Below are 12672 nucleotides of genomic sequence, written 5' to 3'. Positions count from 1 at the left end.
TCAGAAAAGAAAAAAAGAAAATATATGCTTTTAACTATGACAAGTTCTAAGTTTATTTTGCCTTAGAAAAAAGACCATTTGACTAATTTATGAAGGGCTACTCCTTTACTGTGTTATCCAAATCAGTATCAAAAGAAGTAGGTTTGATATGAATTCAAAAATGGTATTAAAGGAAACTTACCCTTTTTGTAGGCACAGCCCTGGCAGTAATGAGAACCTGGCTGGTGCACAGAACTTTTACAAATTCTGCAAGTGGAGAACTTATTCTTTCCATATGGATCAAATCTAGAGATTTTTTTTTTAAAGAAAGAAAAATGTACAATACAATAGAAATACTCTTAAATAACCTCACTTAAGTGACAAATGTGATTAATTCATGCTCTCTGTTCCCTCTATCAAGCTCTACAATTGATAGGCATAGCACTCTTCTAACTGGCTACTCTCTTAATATGTCTCCACACTTCTGCCCCTTCCATGTAAGCTGTATGCTTGTAAAGAGTCAGCTGTACTTAATCCCAAACCTGTTTATAACATTTGTATTTGTCAATCTATTCATGTGATATAATTAAATATTATGGAAACTCATGAAATGAGAGTACAAAAAGAGTGATTGATTCCATTAAAAACTAAGTGAATACTTTAGGATGACCAGGTAAGTGTGAATCATTAAAACTGCTATGGAATTAGGCATGGGTAAGAAAACGTAAAAATTGAGGAAAAACCCTAAGTGGAAGGACTTGATACTTTACAAGTGTCAGTTCTTGCTCTACCTTAAAGATACTGGAAATATATATCCTGGTTATGATTTATGTAAGGAAAATTATAAAGTAGACTCATTCAAAAAGCCTTGTCTCAATGCCAAATGACTGATGAATGCATGTACAGTTATGTGCTTTGACTTAAAATAAGGTATGTGTATCTTTTAATGATTGCCCACTTTAACTGACATTTTCAATTAACTGATGCAATCCCTTTGCATAAAAAAGTTTCTACTAAAAAAAATGTGACCTTACAGTGACTGGAGGGCAAAATAACTTTAGAGGAAATACTTCCCATTAAATTGGCAATAACTTTTTGTAACCGTACTCATATACTGAATACCAACACTGTCCTAGACCTGGTTTCTTCTCTTGGGTATGATACAACAGCTCATTTTTAAAGGTTAATTTTTCCAAATCCAAAAGAATGTCACTTTACTTCCCACAAGAGAAGTTAAGAGTGGACACTATTCTTCCTTTTAATAATAAGCTCAATTTGTTTGGACCTACATGTCTAGAGATTACTTTTTCTTAAAACCATATTTTATTCTAAAATGTACATTTTAATGTCTCAGAAATCTTACGTACACTTTCCAAAGTGAGATATTTAAAATACCCAAAAGTAATAGCTACTTATTAATGACACTGAAGTAAGTTTGGGAGCATAAAGGAACTGGAAGTACTTAAAACTATACACTCTGTAAAAAATAACAACTTGGTCAATAATAACTGCATGGTCTTAGAAGACATCAATAAGTCAGTCAACAGTACATAATGTGACAATGCACTGAAGTTTAAGTCTATCATGCTATTTTATACCCATTATTTAATAAGCACTTTTATGTGTCGGGCACTTTACATATTAAAAGCTTTATTATTATTATTAAATACCAAAGATGAACTTGACAGACAAAGCCTCTGCCCTCATGAAGCTGACATTCTAGTGAGAGGAGACAGGTAATAAGAAAACAACCACACTTTTAAGATAGTAATACCTGTTGTAGAGAAAATTCAGAGAGGATACTGTGGTGGACATGAGGGGAAGGAAGGAAGACATTAGTTTAGATGCTGGTTAGGGACCCTCTCTGAGGAGGTGACATTTCAGCTGAGACCCAAGTAACAAGAAAGAGCCAGCTATGTAAGCTCTTAGCGATGCATTCTAGGAAGAGGGAGTAGTAAGCACAAACCTCTTCCAATGGGAGTGGGCTTGGCATATCTGATGCAGGAGTTGGCACAATAGGAAGTGAGAGAGGTAGGAGGGGCCAGATCACAGAAGACCCTGTAAGAACATGGTATGGGACCTAGCTTTTATTCAATGTAAAAAGAAAACCAATGCAAGGTTTTGAGCAAAGGAGTTACATGCCCTTTAAAGGACCACCCTGGTTATTAAGAGAATGAACTATAGGGAACCAGAGAGGAAGCAGGGAGACAAAGTTATTAGAATACCCAAGTAAGAAACAATGATGGTTTAGAAGAGGGTAATAGCAGTGAGATGAACAGAAGCAGGTGTATTCAGGCTATATTTTGGTAGTACAGCCAAAGAACTCGCTGGTGGATATGGGAAGTGAGGGAAATTAAGAAATCAGTGAGGGATTCCAGTTTTGCACAGCTAGCTTGGACCATAGAGCAATGATGAGAAGACTATGATTTGACTGAAGGAAAAAGAGGTTGCCTGTCAGACATCAAATTGGAAAAGTCAAGGAAGCAACTGGATATATGTTTGGAGCTCAGAAAAGTCAGGACTGAGATATACGTGTGGAATTCATTAACATAGAGTTTGAATTTAAAGCCATTGGACTAAAGTCACTTGAGGAGAGATCATAAATTTATAAATAGAAAAAAAAAAAGTCTAGGATTGAGACCAGAAGCACTCAATTGAGAAGGAACAGCTCGTGAGTTAAGAGGAAAGGAGAGTGTGGTATCTCAAAGCCAAGAGAATAAAGGGTTGCAAAAAAGAGAGAGTTTTCGAAAGGTTAAGTAAGGTAAGAACAGAGAAGTAGCCATCAGTTTTAAAGGTCACGTGTGATCTTGACAAGAGTAGGTTTAGGAGTGTGGTGGAGATGGAGGCCTGACTAGAGTGGCTGAAGGAGTGAATAGAACTTAAGGACAATGAGAAAGTACTATCTAGATAAGGCTTTTGAAAACTTTTTCTGTAAAAGGACGCAAGGAAATGGGATGGCAGCTGGAAGGATTCATGGAATTTTTAACACTGGATATAACAGAGCATGGCGTCAAAAATTGTTTTTATGGTGGGAGACATTTTTATCCCCATTCCTAGGTAAAAAAGTAATGTTCAGGAAAGTTAAGAACTGGTTTAACTTGCTTAAGGTTACAGAGCTAGACAGTAACAAAATCTAGATTCAAATTTAGGTCTGACTCCAGAGCTCATGACCTGTCCACATTTCTCTGCGGCCTCTGATTTGCAGGAAAATTAAGAACTAGAAAAAATAAGTCATGCTTTCTGGTGAAATTATAAAAATAATATATCTTTATATATTGATACAGTAAAAATGAACAGGGTGAGATCAGCAGGTTATAACAGACAGCTTGGTTATGCATGCTTGGAACTATCTAACTCTATGTTTTATCACAACAGAATGAGGCAAAACAAATTCATTCCAATACACTTAATATTAAAAAGAGTGGAAATTTATATGACTGCTTTATAGATGCTCTTATACCTACCTTGCTTTTTTTGAGGTCAAAGCTTTATTTTCATTCAGCTTTCTTCCACCACTTTCTGCATTGAAATATACATGTATTTTAGTGTGTTATGTCTACACATTTCACACATAACACATACATGAAACATTTAACAATTAGTTAGAAAGTTCATTTTTTGACCTCCTACCAATAGACTAGCCTATATCAAAATTTTAAAAAATTTCATTTAGTAGCCAGGTTTCAAAGACACTACTTAAAAAAAAAACACACACAATTATTTACTAGGAAAATAAAAATTTGGATAAAAGGCAATCATTTTATTTCTCAGACTCAAAGTAGGACTTTAGGAATGGGTCTATATTTACTCTATCTAATGTAAAATCTAGATGCCGCTACTTTGGTGCCATTGATCTTGAATACAGTAAAAATGTTTCTTTTTCTTCCCTTTGAAAACATCTTCGCTGTATTTAATGATTATGAAAGTGAAAACATTTAAATAATTTGTTCAAGAATATAAAAATCAGGTGAGGAGAGGGGGTTTTCAATACTAACCCTAATTAAGCTGAATCAAATCAATTACTGTGATATACTCATTGCTTAAAAATCATTTAATTATTTTGCTATCTCCTGCCTATCAAATTAGGAACCCTGACATGTCACTGAGAGAACTAAATAGAAAAGATATTAAATTGTTGGGGTATCTAGTATTCCTTAATGTTTAACAGATAAAATACATTGTACACATAACAACATATCTTACAAATAATGTAAAAGTGAAAACACTATTCACAGGAAGTATCTGATTCAGTTTCCATGTTCTAAAAGGAAAAATACCTGTGGTATTCCTTGCACCATCTTTCCATGTATCTGGAGTGATAACAGTACCAAGTTTCTTTTCACCTGTTATAACAAGACAGTAAAAGTAAGGGGGATTAGTGTTTACTATTTAATAAATACACTACATTGTGCCTAAAGTTCCCAATGGCATCGCCAGTCATATTACGTACAAGCCTGTTAATGCTGGGGTCAGGGCCAGTGAACTGAGACTTAAGATATTAACTGTGGGCAATGGATAACTGACTCTTCAGTAAAATTTGTGGATAATAGTATGGCTTATAATAGGCTTCCTCTGTACATGTAGCCTTTAAACAAATCTGATAAATCTATTCATTCCATAAATATTTACTAAGCATCTCTGATGTATAAGCCACTGTACAAAGTACAGATAAAAATAAAATGAATTAGATAAAGCTCTAGATTTCAAGGAATTTATAGCACACTGATTTCTCTAATAGTAGTCCTTAACCTGAGTTTCACAGGTAGACCTTAGGAGATATATGAACAAGATTAAATTGTACACAAACCTCTTGTATATCCATTTTTTAATAGACTATGTTAAGTCTACAGCTTTCATCACATTCTCAAAGGGCTCAGAGAACCAAAAAAAAAAAAAGTTAAGAATTATTCAACTAAAATATAAGCTGGAAAGTAAATAGTATGACAATTGAGAGCTCAAGTACTAGGAGAAATTCCATGGAGGAAGAAATAACCTTGGCTAGGGAAATCCAGTGAAGCTTTGTGGGGAAGGCAATAGAGAGGGTTAGTGGCAATGAGACTGTGAAGAAAGAGGAGAAAAGAGGATGAAGGTAAACTGGATAAGGGACACATCCTGCGGAAAGGCACTGAAAACTCAGGGTACATATGGGCAAAATATTGTTTGGTTTGGCTGAAGTGAAAATGGTAAGGGTCAGTGAAAATGCAGTTAAAAAGGTAAGCTGAGGCCTCATTGAGGAGGGTCCTCCTGAATGCCAGGTTCCAAATATAGAAATCCCAAATTATTCTCTGCACCCTGAGAATTTATTCAAGTAACCATCCATGGTCATTCTTTCACTTAATATAAAAACTGTGATTCAAACTCAAGGGCATCTCTGTTCAAAGTTTTATATACTATAGGGATATAAACAAAGTGGATCACGTTAATTAGATAATTAACAGGATAAGAAGACTTGAAATTGTCACAGAAGAGTCAGACATATCTAGCTGTAGGAAAAAGGGATTTGGGGATATGACAGCTCTTTTAAAACACATAATCAGTTTGTGAGGTCAAAAAATCATAAGATATTTTCTAGAAATCTCAAGGGTTGGCATTAGAATCACTGAATGGCAACTATAAGGAGGAGAGACTTTTCTAAAAGCCAGTGAAATCTACACAAACTGCTTTGAAGGTGGTGAGATTCTCCTACCCCTGTGCCTCAATCCTCTATGCATTCATGCAAAGAGCATTTAAGCCATTGGATGGGATACTGACTTAGGTTTGTTAGATAAAATACAGGACACCCAGTTAGATTTAAATTTCATATAAACAATGAATACTTTTTTTTTTTTTTTAGTAAAGAGTGTCCTAAAAGTGCGTAGTTTGGGACAAAGCATTTACAGTAGTGAGGAGCAGCAAACAGAGCCAAGTCTCAAATATTGCATAGGACATACTTACACTAAAAATTATTTGTTGTTTTCCTGACATTCAAATTTAACTGGGCGTCCGGTACTTTTATTTGCTAAATCCAGCAACTCCAGATGCTGTGGAAGTGACTTTTAAGATCCGTTCCAACCCGGCGGGTCTGTGAAGGGAGGAAGCCCGTCAAGAAGCAGTACAGGATGATACCCGGGGTTGATGGGAAGCAACGGAAATAGACAAAGAGGTGCAAAACTGAGACCACTCTGAATGCAAATACAGGACTATACGGTCGTTGGGGAGGGCAGGAATGGTCAAAGGGCAGGATAGGAGGACAGAGGCTAGAATCAAGGACCTGTGGCCGAAGGAAAAACAAAGAAAGAGCAGAGTTCCCGGGGAACTCCAGTTAGGTTCTCCCAGCCTCCTTCTCCCGCAGAAGAGTCTCCTTAACTCACATTTTTCGCACACCATCCTTCCGCGACGATTCCCTCAGCCGCAGGACGAGAGGCAGCTGGAAGACGTTAACAATACAGTCAGGGAAGCACTCCCCTTCCGGGTTACGAAAATCCACTTCCGGCCCTTCCGCCCTCCGCCCCGCCTATCCTACACCTGGAAAGCCGCGGGAGGAATAAACGCGAGTGGGGAGGCGGGGCTGCCTTCTTGGCCCGCCTCTCCACTTCTGCGATTGGCTGTGAGGCCTTGGGTCTCCTCCCCACAGGCCTGCGCCTGCGCGAGGCACAGGAATCCAAGTCACGCCTGATGGTGGGAGGTAGTAATCCTCCGTTCTCTTCCGCGGGCGGGAGAGTTAGGTAAGCCCTGCGCGAGCCTCACGGCGCTGCAAGCCACTTCCGCCAGCTGCCCAACTGGCCGGGAATCTCTGCCCCCGGCCGGTCCGCGCCTGCCGGCCCCTCCAGCGCCGCCCTTCCTGCGTGACCCAGGGGCTGCCCTAATGGACTGGCCTCTTTCGGATCCGACTTTCTGTGTCTGTCCCTTCTTTTCTCTCGGTGTCCACGCTTGTGCTCTTTGATTATGCTTCTCAATTCGTCCCTCGTTGCCCACACTCCCGTCGGCTGAGGCTTGGGCAGAGTTCGGAGCGACCCACTTTGGGTTGGAGCTGCAGGTTAAGGTCCCCGATTCCCGCGAAGGCTCCTGTAGGAGCCGCTCAGAAGAGCCTTCTCTCCCGATGCAAGGCTTGAGGACTCGGGCCAGGTCAGACCGTGGAGGCCGGGGCCCTGGCCACCCAAGGAGGCACCTGACGGGAGTCCTCCTGGGCTCGCCAGGGCCTAACACAGGGCTGGTTTCTCAGGAGGGGCAACACTGGACCAACTCTTCGTTCGTTCGTTCATTCATTCAGTCATTCAGCAAGCATCCGACTTTGGGTACCACTCACTGTCTTAGGTCCAGATCTGCTTCTGTCAGTTGCGATTCTGAGGGTGGCCCAGAAAAATATCTGAAGGTGTGTCTATTGAGAGAATATATTCTGGATTCCCTTCCCAGCCCCTCAGCTGAGGCTAGGACCTGTGAGAAACATTTCCTTTCTCCTTTCTTGCCATGCATTCTTTTCTCGACCCCCTAGTGCGTATCTTTGTATCAAAGAGGCTAGGTTTTGAAATGGCTTTAGCACTTGGGAGGTTGGGACCTTGGAGTGTTTCCTAATCTGTCTTAGCCTGTTTCCTTATCAGTAAAGTGTTTGCCTTGTAAAAATACAGTGTGAATTAAACGAGGAGAGTGTTAGTATAAGGCGTGGATTCGCCCCTTTGCCCCAGTGGGTGCCCTGTGTGTGTCTATAAAATATACACATATATATATATATATATTTTTTTTCTGGAATATTAACCACAGTGTAACATGTGGACTACTACTTTAATAAAGTCCTTACTTAACATTAGTCAATACTATGTATAAGCTATCTGTTAGGTAATTTGTAAATACATATATAAAATAACATGTTTTATATATATGTATAGAGAGAGAGAGAGAGACAGAGAGACAGAACGTAAATATTTTTCCACCTTCCATTCATGCTCTGCTTTTGATTGGAATCTGGCAGCTGTAACTGACATTGTCATTTTGGTATTTTTGCAGCACTGGGACTCCTTAGTTTAGCATAATGTTCTTTGAAGCTTCTTGGTAACACTGGCCACCATTTGAGTATTCCAGTGTGTACCTGGTGTTACTTGGCATTTGTTAGAAAATGTGAACTACTGTGATGTTAGATAAGGGTCCATAATGATAAAAAATGCTAGCAGTTCAGCCAAATTGTATTATGGGATTTCTAGAAAGCATAGCTTATATTTCCAACAGGGCAAATCATTAACACATGCTGTTTGTTTTCACCTTTGATTTTGGCAAAAAGAAAAAAAACCGAATCGCTTAATTAGTCCTAGCACATGACTGTTTTACAGAAACTAGACACAAATATTTAAGAAATTAGTAAATTTGTCCTTTTCAGTCTCTGAGAGCTGTTTATACTATATTAGTCTATTAGTTTTTACACATATGCATCTTCCTATATTCTAACACTAAGACATTATTGCCCATAGAAAATTGACTTTGGTTCATGGCTTGTTTTTAGACGTTGGAGCATTTAGGACAATGGAAAAAGTCATTATTGCCTATGCTCTTTTCTTAATTTGTTTTTCATTAGATAGCCACTCAAGAAAACACCATGAAAGATATTGACATCAAGAGACTACTGTATGTCCATCTATTATGCATATTTTCAATTATCCTAAGCATCTTCATTCCATCATTCTTCTTGGAGAACTTCTCAGTACTGGAAACACACTTGACATGGTTGTGCATCTGTTCTGTTTCTGTAACTGCCGTCAATTTAGTATTGTATTTAGTAGTGAAACCAAATGCATCTTCTAAAAGAAGTTCATTATCGTACAAGGTAAGGCTTATTTCTTGACAATGATTTTTCGATGTAGGTAATTTTTTTTTACTGGATGGATAAAGTATTAGTCAAGTACTTATTGGGTTATTTACAGTGAATAAAGAAGCTGATTTTTTTTTTTTTCTAGTCAGTAGCCTATTGCTTGCTGGAAGACTGTCCACAATGTTTGATAGATTCTTACCATGTATTAACTGGATATCATAGCATTGTGAACCTATATAGTCATGTTTTATGTCATCATTGAAGATAAATATATCTTCAATGTAGCAATATATATAAATATAAATGTAGCAATCACACCTTTAAATCTTACTTTATAAGACATTTCAGTTTATTTTCATTCATCTTTTGCATTTCTGAAAGACACAATGGGTTTTTCAGAAATTACAAAATAAGCTCTTGTTTCAAGCTTGGCCTTCCTTGACTAAATAGTAGTTGAAGTTTTCAGACATTGGAATCTATTTTCTGGAATATTCACTACAGTGTAACACTTGACTATTATTAAAATTAATAAAGTCCTCACTTAACATTATTCAATACTATGTGTATGTTCTTTATTAGGTAATTTAAAACACATTTACTGCCCTATGATTTAAAACACTCATTGTGTGTTTTATTATTAGATCTTCTTGAGCTCGAAATCAGGTAGGTCCCACACACTGATTTGCAGACATGCAGGTCTTTTTTTATGTGGATCATACAGTAACATGAATATGATTTGGGGAATTATTTAATATTGTGCTTTTTTTTGGTCCAATTTTCCTAGGAATTTTGTTTTAAAATGAAAAAAATTATTATAATCATTATTTTCTATAAATATTTCATGTATCATCAAACAAGAAGGACAGTGTTTGTATTTTTTTGTATCCTAGCACACTTATTGGTAAATATTTCATAAATACTGTTTAACAACATAGTTCAATACTTAGCATAGAAACAAAAACATTTTCTGATTCTACTGTTGGTTAGGTGAGTGGAACATGGGGGTCGATTTTTGTCTTGTGGCTTTTTTACAGTGCTGTGCAAAGAACATGTGATCTGACTTCAGGAGCAGATCCAAAGAATATTCAGCTGTTTCACACATTATAGGACTAAGTTGTATTTGTAGATAAAATCAAAGCATTTGCTGTCCTTTAGTCATTCTCTTGATTCTTTAAGTTATTCATTTCTTTTTTAGGTAACCAGATTTTTGAAATGCTGTATCTACTTTCTTATGTCTTGTTTCTCCTTTCATGTAATTTTTGTTCTATATGGAGCACCACTAATAGAGTAAGTCTGAAATTTTTTACCTTAAGCCAACTATATTTTAAAACAGTCGTTTATTAAACCAAGTGCTAATTCTATTGGTGATTAGAGAAAAAACATGGTGTGTTTAATCAATGGATCACAGAAGGATACTGACATCATTGCCCTTGGCAGTGTTATTTTTTTAAAAGACAATGGAATAACTTAATTCATTAAATGCTTCTATTACATAGCCTTTTGTCACACAGTTGCTTAAAGGGGGAGGTAGATGAGAAACTGTCATATACCAATAGGTGTGTGGCCCTTAGAACCTCTAAGGAAACTGACTATAATGATACATATAAATTAGTTGTAAATAGTAAATGTGATTCTGAAGTGCTTGAAAAGAGTTTGTTTTCTTAAGAAAAGTCAATAGATTCTTGTATTTAATAACGTAAAAGCTAATGTTTATAGTTTAAAGGTAAAATTTAACTCAACACCTTTTCAAAACTGAACAATTTTGAATTAGTGAAAGCCAAATTCATTAACATGTCTTATATAATGTTCCATTATAGTTTGGGAAAGTTCAGTTTAGCAGTGATAAATGATCATGTTGAGATGAGTGATGCAATACATATACACACACACACACACAGCTATATATATAGTTTTACATATATATATATATATATATACCTGGTTATATATACACATACTAGATTAACAGGTAATTATTTTCTAGAGTGGGGAGGACAAGACCTTTGTAATAGGAAATGACAATTTCTCTGTAATCCATTTTAGAGTAGAATGAATGTCTGGAGCAGTGGGTTTCCAAATGTGGTTCTAAAACCTACAACGTCAGCATTTTATTGAAATGCAAATTCTCAGGCCTTAGTCAGAAACAAATTTACCTAGTTCTCCAAGTGGTTCCAATGTAAGCTAAATTTGAACCATGGATTGCAGAGAAAGTTCCAGAGACTATTGAGGAAAAAGTTAATGATCTAGAAATGGGTTTTCTTGCAATGGACAGTCTCAGTATCGTATGGCATTTAACACTTCTGAACTCTATCATCAAAGCCAAATATTTGCTAGATTGTTTTTTATAGCTTGCATTTTGGTAGTAACATTTCTTATAGTCATCGTTTTGGTAAGACTCATGTTACCTTTCTAAGTGTAAGAAAATAGTTTTATACTAAATCTATTTAAGTGAAAAAGATTATTCATGTGTGTGTACATGCACCTTTAACACTTGAAAAAATATTAATACAGTGTTTTTTTTCTAGGTTGGCGTTGGAAACATTTTTACTCGCAGTTACTTTGTCCACTTTTACTACTGTACCTTGTTTATGTTTGTTAGGACCAAACTTCAAAGCATGGCTAAGAGTTTTCAGTAGAAATGGGTAAGTTTTAATTTTATATTCTAGTGATGTTTGAAATTAAAAAAAAAATTAATGAGGTACTTTTCTATTCATGGCAGCTTGCTGATTGTTCCTTGAGTGTTTCTCAGCACTGTATCGTTCTCGGTGATGCTGTAAGGGCCCACTGCAGCTGGGGACTGGGGCCAGGGAAGGGTGGCATGCACTCGAGGGAGACCCAAGCAGGCAGAACTATAGGCCTCTCCCTCCACGTTAACAAGATCAGCTCTGCTTTTTTTTTTAATTTTTGTATGGTAGAATTCCACTTAGCCTTTTGCTTGAAAAAAGGTTTCTGTTACCAAAAGAAAACTTTGAAAACCACTCCTCGGGGGTGATTTATCACTGTGATAAAATTGCTACAGATCAAATTGCTTCCATACATCTTATAATGTAGAATTGGGGTTCACCATCTAAAAATGTTTATTGGAACAACTATAGTTTCTTGTTCAGCCTCTTTTGTGGTGAGACATACGAGTGCAGGTTTTACAGGATTTTATTCCCTTAGCAGCTGTATGTATTTTCAGCATCGTTAAGTTAAAATTTTAGCTTCTTGAAAGGCAGTGAAATCATTTGTATTAGAAATGGTTGAGTTATAACTAAGAAAACTAGAAAGTTATTTGGTGCCCATGATTTTGCCTTGTTTATCACCCAGCAGCAAAAACTTCTTGAGCCCTTAACTCTGTGCTCTATGTTATGCAAACTCTGTGTGGAGTCTGATGTATTAGCTGTGCTTCTCTCCATGAGGATCTTGGACATTCAAGGGGCAAGGATGAGATGAACAAAAACATAAGACTAAATTTGTGTAACTCGAACAATGAAGTTTTAGGAACTCAGTAGGGTAGGAGACCACTGAAGAATGAGCTGGATGAGGGGATGATCTATGAAGCACTTGGATCAGGAGTAAGAGATCTGGTAAGACTAAGTGGGAAGGGGAGACACCCCATGCTAGCGGAATGAATGAAACTATAGAAACTGAAATGAACATGGTATTTTTGTGTGATTTGGAAGAGAACAGCCCAAGTGGAGCAGAGGATGCTTGCTGGGTAGCTAGGCTCCATAAATTACTGACTTTTTCCTTTTGAAATGTTTGTTTGTTCCCCTTCAGAACCATCTTCTAGTGTTCATTAAGTCTCAAGAAAACAAAAGTGTCACATTGAACACTTTTTCCCACATTGTTACCATAGTATCCCAAATGGCATTAATTTCTTTTAGTATTTTAGTTTGACATTTTTAAACAGTGAAAATCAGTTGAAACCTTAT

The 12672-nt window shown here is 37.0% G+C and overlaps 2 protein-coding genes across 3 annotated transcripts in view; one reads left to right on the top strand and one right to left on the bottom strand.

The window, feature by feature from the left end:
* The window catches only part of CRIPT (CXXC repeat containing interactor of PDZ3 domain), a 52930-nt gene extending 46499 nt beyond the window's left edge, over positions 1-6431 (bottom strand). For both annotated transcript variants that reach the window (XM_061211121.1, XM_061211120.1), the window contains exons 1-4: positions 6330-6431; positions 4257-4322; positions 3444-3498; positions 182-285 (exon numbers count right to left, since the gene is read on the bottom strand). In XM_061211121.1, the coding sequence (XP_061067104.1) occupies positions 182-285; positions 3444-3498; positions 4257-4322; positions 6330-6345 (241 nt within the window). In that variant the 5' untranslated portion in view covers positions 6346-6431. The remainder of the gene's footprint in view (positions 1-181; positions 286-3443; positions 3499-4256; positions 4323-6329) is intronic.
* An 832-nt stretch (positions 6432-7263) lies between these two features.
* Positions 7264-12672, top strand: part of PIGF (phosphatidylinositol glycan anchor biosynthesis class F) — a 38897-nt gene continuing 33488 nt past the window's right edge. Inside the window, exons 1-4 of the mRNA XM_061168721.1 lie at positions 7264-7330; positions 8522-8770; positions 9951-10042; positions 11281-11397. Of these exons, the coding sequence (XP_061024704.1) occupies positions 8543-8770; positions 9951-10042; positions 11281-11397 (437 nt within the window). The 5' untranslated portion in view covers positions 7264-7330; positions 8522-8542. The remainder of the gene's footprint in view (positions 7331-8521; positions 8771-9950; positions 10043-11280; positions 11398-12672) is intronic.

The sequence above is a fragment of the Eubalaena glacialis genome, chromosome 14 (assembly GCF_028564815.1).
Source record: "Eubalaena glacialis isolate mEubGla1 chromosome 14, mEubGla1.1.hap2.+ XY, whole genome shotgun sequence".
Taxonomy (NCBI): Eukaryota; Metazoa; Chordata; class Mammalia; order Artiodactyla; family Balaenidae; genus Eubalaena; species Eubalaena glacialis.
Note: the sequence above shows the minus strand (reverse complement) of the source record. Positions and strands in the feature narration are given on the sequence as shown.